The sequence below is a fragment of the Geotrypetes seraphini genome, chromosome 5, assembly GCF_902459505.1.
Source record: "Geotrypetes seraphini chromosome 5, aGeoSer1.1, whole genome shotgun sequence".
In the NCBI taxonomy this organism is placed as follows: Eukaryota; Metazoa; Chordata; class Amphibia; order Gymnophiona; family Dermophiidae; genus Geotrypetes; species Geotrypetes seraphini.
Genome location: NC_047088.1, coordinates 139,662,743 through 139,683,927, shown reverse-complemented (window position 1 = coordinate 139,683,927; position 21,185 = coordinate 139,662,743). Strand labels below are relative to the sequence as shown.

Below are 21,185 nucleotides of genomic sequence, written 5' to 3'. Positions count from 1 at the left end.
AAATGGGCAAAGCCACTGTTATTTCTGATATTAGTAGCAAGATTTGATGTTACCAATCCCAGAGTAGCATTTGGGACTTTGCCAGGTACTTGTAACCTGGATTGGCCACTGTTAGAGGCAGGATACTAAGTTAGATGGATCATTGGTCTGCCCAAGTATGGCCATTCTTACTTAATTTGACTTATTTCTCATTGGCCAAGGAAAAAGTCTTAACTGTCTTTTTTCATATTCACAGGCTGTGCATCTGGCCCAGGCAAGTTTCCAAATTGAGGCTTTTGGTTCCAAATTCATCCTTGATCTCACATTGAATAAGTAAGTATTCAGTTGTGAGAGTTTGTGCTTTGTGGTTGTAGTTTTACTGATTGAAAAAAGAAAGGTAAAATAAGAATGGGTCTCAGAGATTTTCAGCTGTCAATCTTCATGCTTTTGTGCTTTGGGAAGCATTTTTTTTCTAGAACTAAGAAAACATTTGAATTTAGCTTACACCTTGTTTTCATTATTAGCTGAAGGTGAGTTACTGTACATCTTAAGTACTGTAGGTATTTTCATACCTTAGTGAGGGGGACACTTACATTATAAGTTTTACCTGAAGCCATGGTGGGCTAAGTGACTTGCCTACAATCACAAGGTCTGCTGCTGTTCCTCATCATTAAGGAGGAGTGGCCTAGTGTTTAGAGCAGCTGCCCTAGCACCCTGAAGTTTGTGAGTTCAATTCCCACTGCAGCTCCTTGTGACTGGGCAAGCCATTTAACATTTCATTGCCCCATACAAATCTCTGTGATTGTGTAAACCACAGAGAAAAAGCAGTAGAGCAAGTTCCATCCTCTTTACTCCTTCATACCACTTTATCAATGAATTGGTTAATTTTAAGTAATGCTAGTAAAGTTACTTGCCCCGGTACACTAAACAAACTTCTTGTACAAGTTGGACTATAATAATTTTAGATGAAAAATATGCTAAGAGACTCGGAGGAAACAACAAGGGGCGAACCCCAAGAATATTGCCTCACCACCCAGTCATTGCATATAATTGAATGGTATAAAAGTATTTCTTCTTCACTGCAAAAAGCAGTCTAACTTATTCTTATGCTGATAAAGTTAATAAGCAAAGAACTTATCTTAATCACAGGTTCCAACGTGGCCCGTTTTGATCCTGCGTCAGGAAACCGAGTTGTGCATTCAGAAAACCTTACAAGGTGGTATTGTCTCTGTAAACATAAATGTAAAAAGCTTTTAATTCATTTGAAAACATCAAACAGTACTACATTATTGTAAACTTTACAAAAAACCCTGGCTTGACATGAAAAGTTAGACTGCTTTTTGTAGCGAAGAAAAAATACTCACCCTCTGTGATCTGATTTGGGAAAGCTAGTCTTCTGTAAGGTTCAATGGTAAAAAAACAACAACTCCATGTAGTAATGGCTATTCCTGCTATCCTCATCTCTTGTAACCAGCTATGTTGGACAAGAGATTTAGCCCTAATTCTATAAAATCCACCCAAAATTAACAATAGGCTTACCGTATTTTCACTCATATACCGCGCACCCGTGTAAAACGTGCACACGGGTATAGCGCGCGGGAAACTGTAATTTATGTAAATACATTTTTATATACCGCGCACACCCGTATACCGCGCATGCCGCCCCGACTCTCCCGTCGCCGCCCGACTCTCCTTTCGCCCGCCCCAACTCTCCTCTGGTCGCCCCGACTCTCCTTTCGCCCGCCTCGACTCTCCTCTGGCCGCCCCGACTCTCCTCTCCCCCTTGAAGTCCTGTCCCCCCTTGAAGTCCTGTCCCCACCCTGAAAGCCTGATGCCCCCCCCGACATCCGATTCACCCCCCCCCGCAGGACCACTTGCACCCGCACCCCCACCCCGAAGGACCGCTCGCACCGCCACAGCCTCCCCATCCCCCCATCAAGGAGAAGCTGCCTGGCGTCAGAGAAAGGGCAGGACCGCCGGAAGAGAAAGCAGCGCAGACGCAGGGCTCAGAGAAGGGGCGGGACAGCCGGCAGAGGAAGCAGCAGGACAACGGTAGGCAACTTCTCCTTGATGGGGGGATGGGAGGCTGTGGGGGTGCGAGTGGTCCTTCGGGGTGGGGGTGCGAGTGCGAGCGGTCCTTCGGGGTGGGGGTGCGAGTGATCCTGCGGGGTGAATCAGACGTCAGGGGGGGAACTATGTAAAAAAAATGTGTACAACACGCTCACGGGTATAACGCTCATGGTTATTCATGGTTTGTAAAATCGTGTATAACGCGCACGTTATATGCGTGAAAATACGGTAATCAGTGCTGATATTGGCATTCCTCACAAGAGGCCTTAATTGGATTTAAAAGAAAGGCACCTAATTCGAAAATCTTGATTCTATATAAAGTATGTGTCTAATCCAAAGTGCTTACACTAAAAGTAGGTGTGGTTAGGAGGGCGGATCATGGACGTATTTTTCAGTTAGTCACCTCTTTGTGAATCAGGTGTCATTAGGCTCCGATATTGGCGCCTAACTTTAGGCATAGAAAACCCTGGCATAAATTGGGGACACCTGAATGTTAGGATGCTGAGTACCGCCTAAGCATGCTTAGGTGACGCTGAGCATGATTATATAAAGGGTGCCTAAATTTTATAGAATTGGTGCTGATATTGGCTACTAGGGAAAGCCCCAAACTGATCTAGACACCTGGTTGCCTTGACTAACCACCTCTTCTCAGCTGTCCAGGGCCACAAGTACAACAATCCCTCCAATTTCAACAGTGAGACCCTCTCCAACTTCTTCCAAACAAAGTTAATACCATCCGCAGCAAACTTGACTCCTCCCCTAGCAGAACCCCCCTCCAGACACTCCTCCCACTTACTACCAGGACCACACCTGCTGAATCATTAACCCTAATCCAACCACTCCCGGTCACATAAAATGAACTCATAGAAACACTGAAAGAACTTTGCCCTTCTAATACAAGCCTTGACCCATGCCCATCCAGCCTCCTAGCCGCAGAAAACACTTTTGCGGAATCTATCCTCCCTATCTTGAACACATCCCTATCAACTGGAAACATACCCCTTATATGGAAATCAGCTATTATCAAACCCACCTTCAAAAATCCAACACTTGATCCAAATGACCCAGGAAGCTATAGGCCCATTTCAAACCTATCCTTCGCCTCTAAGCTATTAAAAAGAATAGTGCTCCACCAACTGCAACCATTCACAGACCAACACGGAGTCCTATCTCCTTTCCAGTCTGGCTTCTGAGCAAACCACAGCCCTGAGTCAGTTCTCCTAGACATCACTGATGAAAGCTGGTCAATACTAGATAAAGGTAACAATGCCCTACTGGACCTTAGTTTTGCCTTTGACACTATTGACCATCAACTCCTCCTGTACAGGCTCACCGGCCTAGGAATTGGAGACTCAGCCCTACAATGGTTCACTTCCTTCCTACATCAGAGAACACAATCTGTTCTACTAGGCCAAGACAAATCTAGTCCCAAACCCATCAAATATGGAGTGCCCCAGGGTGCGTTGCTCTCCCCATTCCTCTTCAGTCATCAACATCGCCCTCAAATATAAGATCACTATCCACTCTTATGCCAATGACTTACAACTGTTGATCCAACTAGGTAAAGACCTGTCAACCCAACTCACTAACCTCCACCACTGTCTTGATGACATGAAGATATGGATGACGGACAATAAACACCTCAAAGACCAAACTACTCTGGATCAGAAAGAAGAATACCAGCTTCACTCGACCAACACTGTCCTGGTAATCCACCTTCCTCACAGTGAAAAACCAGGTTTGCAGCCTTGGAGTGGTACTAGATGGCCACCTATCCCTCTTGGCCCATATCTCTCAGGTTGTCTCCACATCTTACTACTACCTTCGCCAGGGATGGACTACTGTAACGCTATCTTCAACAAACTCACCACAAAAGACCTGAAACACCTACAATGGATATAAAACTCAGCAATCTGCCTCCTGTACAACCTAAACATCCATGACCCCATCACCCCAGTGCTCTATGATGCACACTGGCTACCAGTCAAGAAACGTTGCACCTTCAAAGCCCTAGTAATAGCACATAAAAGATTCCACCACAAAACCCCAACCTACATAGCAGCCAAGCTACAGTCATACTTTCCAAGTCGCTTCCTCCGCTCTGACTTGGAGATATGACTCTGCCTTCCCTCAGGAAGATCTCTTAAACTAGAATCAATAAGCATATGCTCATATAGCCACTTTATCCCTCGCCTGTGGAACCAACTGCCTACTCAGATCAGGTCACTGGACTTGCTAATGGCCTTTCGGAGAGCAACAAAGACCTTCCTTTTTGCCAAAGATACTGAATGATCTGACTCCTTGTAAACTGACCCCTTCGAAAATGTCTCTTTGTATGCGTCTGTCGGTATTCTCTCTTCCTTTTTTAGTTCCTTTGTCCTCTATAATCCCTGCCTTTAGCTTCATGTCCTCTTCCTACACTGTGAATGTCCTTTTGTAACCCGTTCTGAGCTGTTGGGAGGACGGGATAGAAATCCAAATAAATAAATAAAATAGATAACTTTAGGCAGACTTTAGAGAATCAGGGCATTTGTGCCTGGACGTCCTAAGTCACAGCAGCCATAAAATGCAGTTTTTACATTTTGTGCAGCTACATGACAGGTTAATTCACTTGAAAACATTTTGGTTGTCCAAAATATTATATTAACTTCTTGAAGACTGTTATAAAATTTTGCAGTTTTTCTGGTAGGCTATAAGGCCAGTACATAGGAATTTTAATTTCCTTACTGAAAGTGTGTTGAACAAGTATTGCTAAAATGAAAATAAAGCGGAAACATTTCTAGCAACATAGGAATAATTGGTGGGGGGAGGGATTAATCAGGTTAGTACCATCAGGCTACAACCTGTGTAAAGGTGACAAGGAGAAAAGCAGAAGCTGGATTAGTCTAGTATGTGATAACGTGGGGGTTAGAGGTGGCTGAGTTGAATATTACTAGTTCTGTACAATCAACTGGGCTTAAGACTAGAATCCACAAGCTATAAGAATAGGTCACAACTATGATATATACAATATAATATGATGTACAGTATGATTATTGCTTTATTATTAGCTATATAAAAACTGCAGTTCCTCAAAGACCAGTCAGGATGGTGTAGTACAAGTGTTCTTCAATGCAAGGCCTGGGAACAAATGGTGGTCCCTGGAGACCAACAGTCCTCAAAATCATTCTGTTCTTCCTTTACTACTCTCTGCCTCTTCCTAAGCTTATAACAAAAGCAGGAGGTGGATGGGGGTAGGGTGGGATCCAAGAGAGCAGAGAGAGGCCTGGTCTTCAAACCCAACTTTAATAGTAACCAATAAAAACCAACATAAAATAGTTTAAGAACATAAGAAAGACCATCTCCGGAACAGACCTTAGGTCCATTAAGTCTGGCGATCCGCACACGCGGAGGCCCTGCCCAGTTTTAGGCCTGGCATAGTTTTAGTCCTCATATCACTCTAAGCTTCTCGTAAGAAAATGTATGTCTTAGAGAATGACACGGTGGCGGGTTACCCGTGGCTAGCCGCGTTTAGCCGCGGGTAGCCCGCTGAAACGGGGAAGAAAAAATAGTGGCCTCTGCGGGACGGGGACAAGGCCATTCGCCGCCCCGTGGAGCGGTGAATGGACTTGTCCCCGCAGTGAGGCAATCAAGATTGCGCGGTCCCTGCCATCTCCCTCCCTCCACCTCACCTTTGAACTGAAGAGCAACCGCCGGTTGAATTTCTGCTGGTCTGCGCGAAGAAAAAAAAAAAGCCTCTCCTTTTCTCCTGCTCTTATCGCCATGCTGCAGCTACTAAAGCCGACAGGAAGTCTTTCCAACGTCAATTCTGACGTCGGAGAGGACGTTCTGGGCCAGCCAATCGCTGCCTGGCTGGCCCAGAACGTCCTCTCCGACTTCAGAATTGAGTCGGAAAGACTTCCTGTCGGCTTTAGTAGCTGCAGCATGCCGGTAAGAGCAGGGGAAATGGAAGAAGGTGTTTTTGTTTTTTTTTTAGCGGCAGGGAGGCAGCAGGCTGGCTTTGGCTAGCGAGGGAGAAAAGTAGGCAGGCAGGATTCGGGGGTGGGGGTGGGACAAAGTGTAGAAGGCAGTGAGAGGGACATAGGAAGGAGGCACTAGGGGCACTAAGGACATGGGAAGGAGGCACTGGGGGCACTAAAGACATGGGAAGGAGGCACCGGGGGCACTAAGGACATAGGAAGGAAAGAGGGAAGGAATAGAAAGGGACAATTCTTGGGCCCGAGTGCAGAAAGAAAGAAATGAAAGAAAGGATACACAGACAGAAGAAAACGCAACCAGAGACTCATGAAACCAATCACCAGACAGCAAAGGTAGGAAAAATGATTTTATTTTCAATTTAGTGATCAAAATGTGTCAGTTTTGAGAAGTTATATCTGCTGTCTATATTTTACACTATATTTGTCTATTTTTCTATAGTTACTGAGGTGACCGAGCTTGCGGAGTTGGGGCGGAAACAGGGTTTTAAAATTTTAGTCCTAATAGTTTGCCGGTCCACAAAATAATTCTTTTATTTCTGCCGGTTCACGGGTGTAAAAAGGTTGAAAAACACTGATGTAGAGTATGCCGGCTTTCTTTTTCGCCCAGCCGCACGCGTTCAAAAAGCCGGGCTGCTCGAGTTAATCAATCTTCTCCTCTCTTACAACTTCCTGTTTCCGGTTGCATCAGAGGAGAATATTGAACAAATGAGCACCCGCACGTGCGGCTGGGCGAAAAAGAAAGCCGGCATACTCTACATCTAAGGTGAGATGGAGGGAGGGAGATGGCGGAACACTGCAATCGGTCGGGTGTCTGCTGTTTTTGTATCACTGCCTGCCTGCGCTCACGTTCCAGATCCACCTGCATTTTTAGTGTGCACAATTGACCTGATTCGAGCTATAGGTGAACATGGGGGACACGTCATTGCAAGGGAGGACTAGTCAATTGATTTATTTTATGTTCTGTTTTTACTACAGGGCAGATGCACTGAAACAGATTCTCAGTGCAGTAGTAGTAGTAGTGGTGGCAGGATTCTCTTCTGTCTTCATGGTGTTTCGCAGTACTGAGGCTTATATGGATGCTGCGGGGACGGTGACGGGGCGGTGAATGGGATGGCAGTGGCGGTGACGGTGATGGGGCGGTGAAGGGAACGGCGGTGACGGGGCGGTGCAGAGGATGGTGGGCCGGGGACGGTGCAGTGACGGGGACAGATTTTTCCCCGTGTCATTCTCTAGTATGTCTAGCTTACCCTTACCCATGTCACTTTATGCCACTCATAAGGAGATGCACATCTAACTTATCCTTAAATCCTAAAACGGTGGATTCCGCAATTACCTCTTATGGGAGAGCATTCCAGGTGTCCACAACTCGTTGCGTGAAGCAGAACTTCCTGATATTTGTCCTGAACTTGTCCCCCATTAACTTCTGTCCATGTCCTCTTGTCCGTGTCACATTAGACATTGTAAATAATTTTTTTTCCTGCTCTATTTTGTCGATCATATCCCCTCGCAGTCTCCTCTTCTCGAGGGAGAACAATCCCAGTCTCTTGAATCGTTCCTCGTATTCCAAGTTCTCCATGCCCTTTATTAGCTTTGTTGCTCGTCTCTGCACCCTCTCGAGTATTTATATATCCTTCTATAGGTATGGAGACCAATGTTGGACGCAGTACTCCAAGTGTGGTCTGACCATTGCTTTATAAAGCGGCATTATTACTTTCTCCAATCTACTCGTGATTCCCTTCTTTGTCATGCCTAGCATTCTGTTTGCGTTCTTCGCTGCCGCCGCGCATTGTGCCGATGGCTTCAGGGTCCTATCGATTAATACGCCCAGGTCCTTTTCCAGTTCGGCTCTTCCCAGAGTCGCACCTGACATACTATACTTGTGCTCCTTATTTTTTCTGCCTAAGTGCGTCACTTTGCATTTTTCCACATTAAACTTCATCTGCCATTTGTCTGCCCATTGCTCCAATCGGCTCAAGTCGCTCTGGAGTTCCTCACTGTCCTTCTGCGAGTTGATTGCCCAGCATAGCTTTGTGTCATCTGCAAACTTGATGATCTCACTGGATATTCCATCCTCTAGGTCGTTGATAAAAATATTAAATAAGATAGGCCCAAGTACCGAGCCCTGGGGCGCACCGCTAGTCACATTCTCCCAGTCTGAGAACTTCCCATTTATGCCTTCTCTCTGCCTTCTGTTCTCCAGCCATTTGCCTATCCATCTTAGTATATCTCCTTCTATTCCATGGCCTTGCACTTTCCTGAGGAGTCTTGCATGTGGAACCTTGTCGAACGCTTTCTGAAAATCCAAGTATATAATATCCACCGGTTCTCCATTATCAATTTGTTTGTTCATTGTCTCAAAAAATTGAAGTAGGTTCGTCAAACATGACTTCCCTTTTCTGAATCCATGTTGGTTGGCTCTCATCAGGTCGTGTGTGTCTAAGTGCTGGGTTATGCTATCCTTGATCAGCGCTTCCACCATCTTCGCAGGGACCGACGTGAGACTTACAGGTCTATAGTTGCCCGGTACTCCTCTCGATCCTTTTTTTAAATATCGGCGTGACGTTCGCTATTTTCCAGTCATCCGGTATCTGTCCTGTTTTTATTGACAGGTTGGCAAGTTTTTGCAATAGTTCTCTGATTTCCACTTTTAGCTCTTTCAAGACTCTCGGATGGATTCCGTCTGGTCCAGGAGATTTGTCACTTTTGAGTTGGTCGATCTGGCAGTAAATCTGGTCCAGGTCCACTTCTACTGTGGTAAGGCTGTCCTCTGTTGCTCCTTGGAACACTTTTACTGCTGCTGGAATTGTCGCAGTGTCTTCCTTTGTAAAGACAGACGCAAAGAAGGAATTTAATCTGTCTGCGATTTGTTTGTCTTCCTTGATGTACCCTTTCCTTCCCTGGTCGTCCAGCGGTTCCACTGCCTCTTTTGCGGGTTTTCTCCCTTTCACGTACCTGAAGAAGGACTTGAAGTTTTTGGCCTCCTCATAGTCCTTCTTGGCATCCCTCACCGCCCTGTGACACTTCTTCTGATCTTGCTTGTGTTTGTTCCAAGTTTCGGTTGTTTTCGTGCGTTTCCATGCTTTACAGGAGTCCTTCTTTTCTTTTATGGCTTCCTTCACCTCTTTAGTAAGCCACGCCGGCTCTCTTTTGCCTTTAGATTTCTTTGCTTGGACACCCGCGGAATGTAGAGGCTTTGAGCTTCCATGATAGTATTTTTCTGTTCTACCGTTTTGACTTTGCCCATTTTTTTTCTTGATCCGTTGTTTTACCATGGCTCTCATGCTATTGTATCTTCCCCTTTTAAAGTTTAAAGTCGTGGTTGAGGTTTTAGTACCTTTCCCCTTCCCGACATCGAGGTTGAAGTTGATCATGTTGTGGTCACTCGTCCCCAGCGGGACCGTGACTTCTACTTCCCCTGCTGGCCCCGTAATGCCGTTTAGGACCAAGTCCAAGGTGACTTTTCCTCTTGTCGGCTCTCCCACCAATTGTTCCAGGAAGCAATCCCCTAGTACTTCCAGGAACATTGCCTCCTTGCCACAATTTGAAGTTCCCAGGTCCCAGTCTATCCCCGAAAATTGAAATCCCCCAAGATTACGACATTTCCTGTCTTGCATTCGTGTTTAATTTCCTCTATCATTTCCGAGTCTGTTACCTCCCCCTGTTCTGGCGGTCGGTAATAAAGGCTAATCTTTGTGTACAACATAAGCTTCTAAAACAGTCATGTCACTATCCTGTTTCACCAGTGTCTGGACTTCATTAATGGTTTGTGTTTACCATTTTGCTTTACCAGCAATTGGATTTTATCATTCATTATTGGATTGTGGTTATCATTTAGGACTCCTGATGGAGGCACCATAACCGAAACATGGTCTGTGTTGAGTCCATATTTTAGTTGCAGTTTGATGTGACTATTTTAGAACACTTGCATATATTTTATTTGCTATTAATGAAGAGGGTTTGAAGACCAGGCACACTCTGCTCCTTCTCTTGGAAGGGAAGGTACAGAGATGGAAGATGGATAGCGAGCATGGAGAAAGAAGAAAATGTCAAATGGGCAGGAGACCCTGGTGAGCGAGTTAACAGAAGATAAACAGAACTAGAGCCTGGGACCAATATGATTTGAATAATAAAATTTTATTTTTTGTGATTACAATCAGATTTGAAATGTGTATCCTGCCAGAGCTGGTGTTAAGTCCTAGCTCATGCTCGCTGGCTAACAGAGAGAGAAGAGTTATTCTTTGTTTATTTTGTTTACACTAAAGCATCGGCATGGGGTTGGAGAGGGCAAGGGTGGATGAAGAGGCTACAAAATAAACCTGCCAAGACGTTTGAAAAAACGCCCTATTGGGTGGGAAAAGTGAATCAAATTGAAAAACCAATTCAATAGGCCAAATCGAATCAAAAATTTTTTTCCTGAATCGGGCAGCACAAGTTCTACCCCTGTAATGAGCATGGTACAGTGGTTAGAGCTACATCCTACCCTGAGGTTGTGGGTTCAAACTTTGGGCAAGTAACTTAATCCTCCACTGCCCCCGATACATTAGATAGATTGTGAGGACAAATAAAGAAAATGTTTGAGTACCAGTATGTAAACTACTTTAAATGTGGTTGTGTAACTACAAAAAGGCAGTTTACCAGTCCTTAGGAGATTGAATTCTGAGGACTTTCTTAGAGATAAGACTCTACAGGTGACTCTTGAGGGGAGGAATGCTGGCCTAGTGCTTAAACCTCAGTAAGCCTGGTTCTAAGAGAGAGGTTGTAGAGGCTTAGCAACCTGTGAACTGCATATATAATTTGCATATATTTGCTTGAGGAGAGAACTGTTGACTAAAAGGCTTCTTTTTTAGGACCTTTTTGAGACTTTGGGGAGTAGTAAGTGGGAGAGAGGCCTAAAAAACTTCAAGCGTGCTATATTTCATGGGTGTATGAATCCTCTCGCCCTAACTGAAAAGCACTCCTTGAGGAGAGACCTCTGACTGGTTTCAGCTTCTTAGTTTGAGACTAAACTGAGGACTTTCTTAGAGATCAGACTCCACAGGTGATCCTTGAGGTTAATTCTTTCCTGCCCACCCCAAGGTGGAGCTTTTTTGGCTCTTTATCCAACCAGGAATAGGGTATTGCTTTGATAGGATTTTTCTGTTCTTTCTTTTTTCTTCCAGGTGCAAGTACTTCTGCAACCAGAGTATGGCTGGGAAATATCATGTCACCAAAGCTGCTGCTCAGGTTACACCTTCCAACTCTGTGCAGACAGAAAATGTTACCCAGGGAGAGGGAGAAGTTCCATGTGCAAGCTGTCTTCAGCTTGAATCCCTCATGAAGTAGGTAAAAGAACTGAGAGGAGGTGGCAAGACTAAGAAGCATCCGTGAGAATGAGAGGTACTCAGATTATGGAACCCTGCTCCCTCCACCCACCCTTGAACTGAAAAACCGGTATGCTGCCCTGGAAGTGGAGGCAATGAGAGCATCCCAGGAAGGAGGAAGTACCAAAGCTTGAAATCCAAAAAAATAGCTGGATCCATGACCATTAGGAGGCATAAGGTAGTGGTGGTTAGTGATTCACTTCTGAGGGGTACAAAACATTTATCTGCAGACCAGACATGATGTCCCGGGAGGTATGCTGTCTGCCTGGTGCCAAAATCCAAGATGTTACGGAGAGATTGCCAAGACTCATTAAGTCTGATGACTGTTATCCTATGCTGTTCATCCACGTTGGCACTAATGATACTGACAGGTACCACTGCAAACATTTCAAAAATGACTTTGTGACTCTGGGAGAGAAGGTGAAGCAGTCAGGTGTGCAGATGGTATTTTTGCCATCCTCCCTGTCAAGGGGTAAGGGCCAGGACAGAGAAGCACGCATCCTGGAGATATATGCGTGGCTACGTGGATGGTATCGTCGAGAGTGTTTTGACTTTCTGGACCATGGGATGATTTTCCAAGGGCTGCTGAGAGGGGATAGTATATCATCTATCAAAGAAGGGAAGAAGTGTCTTCAGCGGCAGGCTAGCAAATCTGCTGAAGAGGGCTTTAAACTAGAACTGATGGGGCAGGGTGATCAAAGCCCCTGGGTGAGTATAAGGAAAAGGGGGCAATATCTGGAAAGAAGTGTATACTAATGCTCGAAGTATGCGAAACAAGTTTCTGGATCTAGAAGCTGTGATGGAAGAACAGGAGTTGGATATAGTGGTGATCAGAGATGTGATTTAAAGAGAACCATGACTGGGATGTAGTTATATCGAGCTATAATCTCTTTAGGAAAGACAGGGTAGGAAGAAAAGGAGGAGGAGTAGCGTTATGTTAAAGATCATATTAAAGCCACACAATTGCCGGATCTGTAGGGCAAGGAAGAAGCACTGTGAATCAATTTGGAAAGAGGGAATGGTATTTACATTGGTATTATATACAGGCCTCCTTCAGAGACAGAAGAACTAGACAGAGATTTAATAGTAGGCATTCAGAATATGTCTAAAAAAGGGGAAGTTTTACTAATAGGTGATTTTAAAATGCCAGATGTTGATTTGGGTATTCTTATTGCAGAGTCTTCTAGAAGTAGGGAGATCCTAGATTCTCTACAAGGAGAACTGTTCCAACAGTTGGTAATGGAACCTAAGTGGGATGGGGTCATACTGGACTTAGTGGTTACAAACGGGGAAAGTGTTTCTGATGTTACACTGGGTGATCATTTGGCATCCAGTGATCACTGCATGGTACGGTTTAATAGTAAGATGGGTATAGAGAGGACTCATTCAAAAGTAAAGGTTCTAGACTTTGAAAAAACTAACTGCGTTCATAAAAGAGGGGGTAAGTTTTAGGTTAAAGGTCAAAAGCATCTTTAAGTAAAAATGTTTTAAATTTTATTTTAAAGTGTTCTAATGTTGTTTCTACATGTCAGTCGGTGGGCATTGCATTCCAGACATGGGAGCTGTGACAGAGAAGATTGTTGATTGGGTCATGCTGAAGAGATGAATTGATGGGATGGTTAGAAAGTGTTGGGTGTTTGATCCAGACAACAGGAAAACATAGACATGGAGCTAATCGAAGATATAGAGACCATCACTTTGCGCGGTGACACGGTGTTGCTAGGGGACTTCAATATGCCTGATACTGATTGGAACAAACTTTCTGCTACAACCTGCGGCAGCAGAAGGCTACTAACCTCCATAAATGGAGCACAACTCAGACAGATGGTGTTGGAGCCCACTAGGAATCAAGCGATACTGGACCTGGTACTCACCAACGGAGAAAGTGACACAGAGGTTTCGGTAGGCAATAAGTTGGCTTCCAGTGACCATAACATGAGGTGGTTTCACCTCAGGAAAGGATTCACTAGATCCAACTTATCCACAAAGGTCCTCAACTTTAGGGGCACTAACTTCAAAATCAGGCCGCAACTGATAATGTAGAGGTAATGTGGTCAGCTCTGAAATCTACCGTACACGAAGCAACCAACCTATACATAAAAACGGTAAGCAAACGGCGGAGGAACAATAAGCCTCATGGTTCTCTGCGGAGATCTCGGACCTCGTAAAAAAGAAGAAAAAAGCATTTATCTCCTGCAAACAATTAGGAACACGAGAAAACAAAGAAGACTATCTGGCTAAGTCGAGAGCTGTCAAAACAGCAGTCAGAGAGGCCAAACTCCGGATGGAAGAGAATCTAGCAGAGAACATTAAAATAGAGGATAAATCCTTCTTCAGGTATATCAGTGACAGAAAAAGAAATACGGATGGGATTGTGCGCCTTAAGAAACCAGACGGGAACTATGTAGAATCGGACTCCAATAAAGCCGAACTACTAAATGAATATTTCTGCTCAGTCTTTACCTGCGAGGCGCCGGGATCTGTCCCACAGCTGCAGAAAAGGGAAAGCTCGGAAGACCCATTTCGAGATTTTGAGTTTACGTCCAGCAGCGTCTACTGCGAACTTTCAAGGCTCAAAGTGAACAAAGCCATGGGACCTGACAAACTGCATCCCAGGGTACTTAGAGAGTTGAGTGATATCCTAGCGGAACCATTATCCGTGCTCTTCAATCTTTCCCTGAGTACAGGAAGAGTACCATTGGACTGGAAAACAGCTACCGTCATTCCACTTCACAAAAAGGGTTGCAGGATGGAAGCTGAGAATTACAGACCGGTGAGTCTCACATCGATAGTGTGTAAAACTATGGAAACACTAATCAAGCACAAACTAGATACGATCATGAATGAACGAGAATCTACGAGACCCCCATCAACATGGATTTACAAAGGGAAGGTCCTGCCATTTCAATCTGATCAGCTTCTTCGACTGGGTAACGAAAAAGTTGGATATGGGGGAGTCCATGGACATCGTGTACTTGGAATTCAGTAAGGCTTTTGATAGTGTCCCACACCGCAGGTTATTGAGCAAGATGAGTTAGATGGGATTGGGAGAAACATTAACTGCATGGATAAAAGACTGGCTCAGTGGTAGACTTCAGAGGGTGGTGGTGAACAGCACTCTCTCCGAAACGTCGGAAGTGATCAGTGGTGTGCTGCAGGGTTCGGTCTTGGATCCGATCCTATTTAATATCTTCGTAAGGGACCTGGCTCAAGGGCTTCGAGGGAAAATTGCATTATTTGCCGATGACGCCAAACTATGCAACATAGTAGGCAACAGCTCAGTGCCTGACTGCATGACGAAGGACCTACACTTAATGGAACATTGGTCCGCAACTTGGCAACTAAGTTTTAATGCCAAAAATTGTAAAGTCATGCACCTTGGCAACAGAAATCCATGCGGAACTTACAACCTAAATGGTGTGACCTTAGCAAGAACCACTGCAGAAAGGGATTTGGGAGTAATCATTAGCGAAGACATGAAGTCTGCCAACCAAGTGGAGAAAGCTTCATCCAAGGCAAGACAAATGATGGGTTGTATCCGAAGAAGTTTCGTCAGCCGGAAGACTGAATTTATAATGCCGTTGTACAGATCCTTGGTGAGACCTCATTTAGAATATTGTGTACAATTCTGGAGACCGCATTATCAAAAAGATGTGCAGAGAATGGAGTCGGTTCAGAGAATGGCCACCAGGATGGTCTCAGGACTCAAGGATCTCCCGTATGAAGTTGCAGCTATACTCACTCGAGGAGCATAGAGAGAGGGGAGATATGATTGAGACGTTCAAATATGTCACAGGTCATATTGAGATGGAAGAGGATATCTTTTTTCTTAAGGGACCTACGGCGACAAGAGGACATCCGTTGAAACTCAGGGGTGGGAGATTTCATGGTGACACCAGGAAGTACTTCACCGAGAGTGTGGTTGATCATTGGAATAGTCTTCCACTGCAGGTAGTCCAGGCCAGCAGCACGCTGGACTTCCAAGAGAAAATGGGATAAGCATATGGGATCACTTCAGGGAAGAATTTAGGTGGTGGGTCATTAGAGTGGGCAGACTTGTTGGGCCATGGCACTTTTCTGCCATCACCTTCTATGTTTCTATGTTTAAGAGTTCTCGCAGGGGCATATGGTGTGCCTCAAGCTTCTGTTCTTGAACATGTTCTTAACATTTTTATAAGCGATATTGCTGAAGGGCTGTTGGGTAAGATTTGCCTCTTTGCAGATGATACCAGAATCTGCAATAGAGTAGGCATCCGGGATGGTGTGATGTAAATGCACATGAGTTGAGTCTCTTTCATTTGAAAGGAAGCTCTAGAATGAGAGGGCATAGGATGAAGTTAAGAGATGATAGGCTCAGGAGTAATCCAAGGAAATACTTTTTTACAGACTGGTTGGGCCATTTGGCCTTTATCTGCCATCATGTTTCTATGTTTCTATTAGTTTCAAGTTCCATTGTTTGCTACCATATAGCTTTCACGCTCCATTCATTATGATATCTGTACAAGTTCCATCATTAATTAGGTCCTACCATGTACACAGGAAATACTATGCTCTCCTTACTCAAAATTCCGATGACTACTCTGTTGGATTCTGGTTTACATAGTACTGTGTTTTATCTTAGGACAAGCAGCCAGCATATTCTCTCATGTGGGTGACGTCATCTGTGGAGGCCGGCGTGGACAGTGAAAAGTGCACTTTTTTTAAGCTTTAAGAGCTTAAAAGCTTTCATACTGCCCACATTGCGCATGCCCAAGTGCCTTCCTGCCCTATGAGGACTCAGTTCTTCATTTTCCATGGGGCGAAGTAGTTGTGTTTTCTTGTGCTACGTTGCCTTCCCTCAGGCATTCTAAAGTGAACTTTGTTTTACAAATACTTTTCTTTCTTTTTTTGTTATCTTCGTTAGTCCCTTAAAAAAAAAAATTATCTTAGTTCCGTTTTTACCTCACTCCTCGTTTGAAGCATGTGGTCTCATTTTTTGTTTCTTACAGTTTTATTTCTTACCTCAGTAAAAATTTAATTTGATTTTACCGCTCAAACCTTCCCGTCCATGTCTAAAACACCAAGCGGGTTTAAAAAGTGCTGTCTGTTTCAGCGCCATATTTCCATTATCAATCTGCACAGTTGGTTTATCCAGTGTTTAGGCCTGAAACATCTCCTGCTTGACGTCTTCAGCAGGACAATTTTTTTGGTCTCACCATGTAGGAAAAATCTCAAGCCTTGCTACTGCTGGTGCTTGCATCAACATCGGTATCGGATATCCCAGGAAAGCCTGCTAAGAAGCTGACCAGTTCCCAGCTAGCGTCGCAGGCATCTTCAGCATCTTGCACTTCACTGCGATGGAGCTAACCGGATTCTAATTTCAATCTACCAATTTGAACTCTTCTTAATCTAGTTGTATACCAAATGGTTCACTACTTTTGAGATTTTAACATTTTAGGACCCCTGAGGAAGAAGTGCTTTTCAAAACATGGATTGTGTCGGGTCCTGGCTTTTAACTCAAAGTGAACTATATGTTTTGGATACAAACAGTCTATTGATTAAAATTAAAGACTTGGAATTTGGTACATCACCTCTGCAGTTTTCCTTTTTTGTTTGCTGTTTGACATATTACATTACATTAGGGATTTCTATTCCGCCATTACCTTGCAGTTCAAGGCGGATTATAAAAGAATTATCCAAGATGTATTACAACAAGAACTTACAAAAAAAAAAAAAAAAAATTGGTCATTTTCAAGAAGAATGAGAAATGGGTAAGGTTATTTGTTTGGGGTAGTTGGCTTTAGTGAGAGGTGGAGTTTGAGACTTGCGGTATTATTTCTTTTTTCAGAGTTTTCTTGAAGAGTATGGTCTTTATTTCTTTTCTAAAAGTCTTGTAGTCGAGGGATGCCGTCAGTAGATTGGTGATTTGGTTGTCTAGTTTGGCTGCTTGAGTGGCCAGGAGGCCATCATATAGTTTTTTTCCGTTTGACCTCCTTAATTGGGGGTATGAGAATGGGGTGTGAGTTTTCCTATGGCTGGTTGCGGTGTTGTGGATGAGGCGGTTATTCAGGTAGTTTGGACTGTCTCCGTATAAAGTCTTAAATAGTAGGCAGTAGAATTTAAATTGTATTCTTGCTGGGATCGGAAGCCAGTGCGATTGGAGATATGCTTCTGTAATGTGATCATGTTTCTTTAATGAATAGATGAGTCTTAGTGCTGTGTTTTGGATAGTTTGTAGTTGTTTTGTTATGGTTGTAGGGCATGGGAGGTAGAGGATATTACAGTAGTCAAGTAGGCCTAGTATTAAGGACTGAACTATGAGCTGGAATTGAGTTTTCTCGAAGAATTTCCGAACTTGTCTTAAGTTTCTCATGACTAAGAATGACTTTTGTATTGTTTTATTGATTTGCGGTTGCATGGTGCAGCATCTGTCGATAGTTATTCCTAGCAGTTTTAGGGTGGTTTGTATGGGGTAGTTGATTGCGTTAATTTCAATGTTGGTTATGGTTGGTATTTTGTTGTTTTCTAGGAAGATGAATTTCGTTTTATCTGGGTTCAATTTCAGTTTGTGATCTTTCATCCAGGTTGCTATTGATTTTAGTGTTTGGTATATTGTGTTCATCATGGAGAGTTCAAGTTGATCGAAGGGTATGAGAATGGTAATGTCATCGGCATAGCTGTAGGAGGTTATGCCTTGTTTGTCCAGGTGAAAGCTGAAGGAGGCTGTATAGAGATTGAAGAGAGTCGGGGATAGAGGGGATCCTTGGGGAACTCCGCAGGGGTTTGACCAAGGTTCAGATTTTTGTTTGTCTGATTTTACTCTATAGGTTCTTGATTTAAGGAATCCTTCAAACCATGTGTATACTTTATCTGTGATACCTATTGTATCCAGGATTTGTAGTAGAATGTTATGGTCCACCAAGTCAAATGCAGCGGTAAGGTCTAGTTGTATGAGCATCATTTTTTTCCTGTGCTGAGATGTTGTCTGGCTGTGTCCAAGAGAGATCCTAGTAGTGTTTCCGTGCTGAAGTTGTTTCTGAAGCTGGATTGTGTGGGATGGAGTATGTTATGGTTTTCTAGGTAATTGGAGAGGAATTTGGCAACTAGTCCTTCTATTATTTTGATGTAGAGTGGAATAGAGGCAATGGGTGTGTAGTTGGCTGTTTGGTCTATTGGTCCTTTGGGGTCTTTGAGGATCGGAGTGATGATGATTTTGCTGAGGTTGGTAGGGTAGTGGCCGTTTATTAGCGAGATTTGTATCCAGTTTAGAAGAAGAGTGCGGAATTTTGTGCTGGATGTTTTTAGGAGATATGGTGGACAGTTGTTGAGGTCATAGGATGCATGGCTGTATTTTTTGTAGTATTTATTGAATTCGGTCCATTGTATGTTGGAGAATTGAGACCATATTCTATCTGCTGCAGTAGAATCTTTATCTATGGGGAGAATTGTGAATTCGTTAGGATGGGTAGAGGTGTCATTGAGAGTAGCTCTTGCATTGGTAATTTTATTTTGGAAGTGTTCTGCTAATAGAGTGGCTGAGGGGGGATAGTATTGTTAGTGGTCAGGTAGGATTTGGTGTCGGTTAGGGTTTTTAGAATTTGGAATAGTTTTTTGGTGTCTTGGGTTTCAGTGCCTATTAGGTTGGTGTAGTGTGTTTTTCTCTTGTCCTTTAATTGTGATTTGTATTGTTTGTTGATTTTTTTCCAGGCGGATTTTGTATGATCTGAGTTTGATTTTCTCCATTTTCTCTCTAGTCGTCTACATTGTCTTTTGAGTTGTAGCAGTTCGGAGTCGAACCATTTATCTGATCTCCTGCTGGGTCTGGATTTGGTTTGCAGTGGGGCTAAATCATCAAGGGTGTTGGAGCAAAGTCTTTCCCAATGTAAGATGAAGTCCTCGGGGTTGTTTTCTAGAATAGTTTCATCTATTTTAGACCAGAATATGGAGGGTTCGGTGTGTTTGCGTGAGGTGTATGTTACTTTATTGAGTTTTGGTATAGTTTTTTTTGTTGTTTTTGGTCCAGTTGATGTTGAAAGTGTAGATGTAGTGGTCTGACCAGATGGATCTGGACCATGTTCCGTTAGATGTATGAATTTCTGTTAAGGATGGTTGGTGGGTCATGAAGGCTGCAATATCAAGTTGGTGGCCTTTTTCATGAGTTGTTTGTGGATTTAGCATTTGGAAGGATAAGGCTTTGAGAAATGAGAGAAAGTTGTCTACTTGTTTGGATGATTGATCATCTAGGTGTAGATTTAGGTCTCCTAGGAGTAGGTTGTAGGTTGCTATTAGTGAGTTTTGGTAAATGAAGTCTTCCACTTCGGTTCTTGCTAAAGACCAGTTTCCCGGCGCTATGTAGCAGAGCATGCAGTTTAGTGTGTCTTTTAGTGTGGTGCTTGAGAGTTGGCAAGCTAAAAGGTCCTTGTACGGGTTAGATGTTTTCTCAATTATATTAAGGGTTAGATCTTGTTTGATTAAGATTGCTAGGCCTCCGCCTCTTTTTTTTCTCTGCAGACCACTGTAATTTTGTATCCTTGTGGGCAGACTTCAGTTATTCTGAGGTCTGAGTCGGAGGTTAGCCAGGTTTCTGTGAGGAAAAGACAGTCCAGGTTTTCTTGTGTTATCCAGGTTTTTATAAGCTCTGTTTTTGGACCTAGCACTCTGATATTTAAGTAGGCGCATTTGAGTGTGGTTATCTCTGTGTGATAGTTGTGGGTTGTGTTTGGATATATAAGTGATTTGGTGTGCCGGTGTGGTTTAGTCTTAGTGTGTGTTGGTCTTCTTCCCCATGCTGTGGTAATGGAGTGTAGAGTGTTAGATTGTGGGTTTGAGTTTCTGTCACTTGATGTTCTCCTATTTTGGAAGAGAGATTTATTTATATCAGTAGCGGGTGTAGGGAGGAGGCTATTTGCTGCTGTCTTCCCGCTGGTTAAAAGGAGGATTAACAGTATGAAGTGCTGGGCTCGTGAGGTTAGCTTCATTTTGGTGTTTTTTTTTAATTTTTAATTTTTTTTTGTTTGTGGTTGGTGAAAGGTGGTGGAAGGGTCTTTGGTGGTTTGGCTGCTGTTTTTCGGTTGGTTTTACGTTTGGTAGTGTTGTGGGGGTGGATCACTTCTTGGTCGCTTCACAAAGGTGCTATGAGCATCTTAGACAGCGTGCTATTAGGCGCTGAATCTTTTATTGGTTCAGTGTAGTCCTGTCGGGTGGGGAGGAGGGGCGGAGTGCGCTCCCACTCCGGCAAGCCTCCCTGCCTGCTCCTGGGTCCAGTGATGTCGGCCAAAGTGAGATTCAAATAAAGCAAAAAGAAAAAGAGACAAACTAAAAACGGGTGCTGGGAGACTCCCTGAGCCTTCCAACTGGCTAAGTGTAGTCCTGTTAGGTGGGAGGAGGGGCAGAGTGTGCTCCCACGCCGGCAAGCCTCCCTGCCTGCTCCTGGATCCAGCGATGTCGGCCCTGTGCAGTCCCATCGGGAGGGGGGAGGGGCAGAGTGCGCTCCCACGCCGGCAAGCCTCCTTGCCTGCTCCTGGGTCCAGCGATGTCGGCCCTGTGCAGTCCCGTCGGGAGGGGGGAGGGCGGAGTGCATTCCCACGCCGGCAAGCCTCCCTGCCTGCTCCTGGGTCCAGCGATGTGGCCAAAGTGAGTTTCAAATGAAAAACAAGAAGTAAACAGAAACTAACAGAAACACGGGTGCTGAGAGACTTCCTGAGCCTTCCAACTGACTCAGTGTAGTCTCGTCGGGTGGGGGAAGGGGCGGAGTGCACTCCCACGCCGGCAAGCCTCCCTGCCTGCTCCTGGGTCCAGCGATGTCGGCCCTGTGCAGTCC

At 44.2% G+C, this 21,185-nt stretch overlaps 1 protein-coding gene across 1 annotated transcript in view; it reads left to right on the top strand.

Annotated features, from left to right (window-relative positions):
* Nucleotides 1–21,185, top strand: part of ADAM23 (ADAM metallopeptidase domain 23) — a 727,231-nt gene that overhangs the window by 50,055 nt on the left and 655,991 nt on the right. The window contains 1 exon segment of the mRNA XM_033945744.1: nt 236–312. Coding sequence (XP_033801635.1) covers nt 236–312 — 77 coding nt within the window.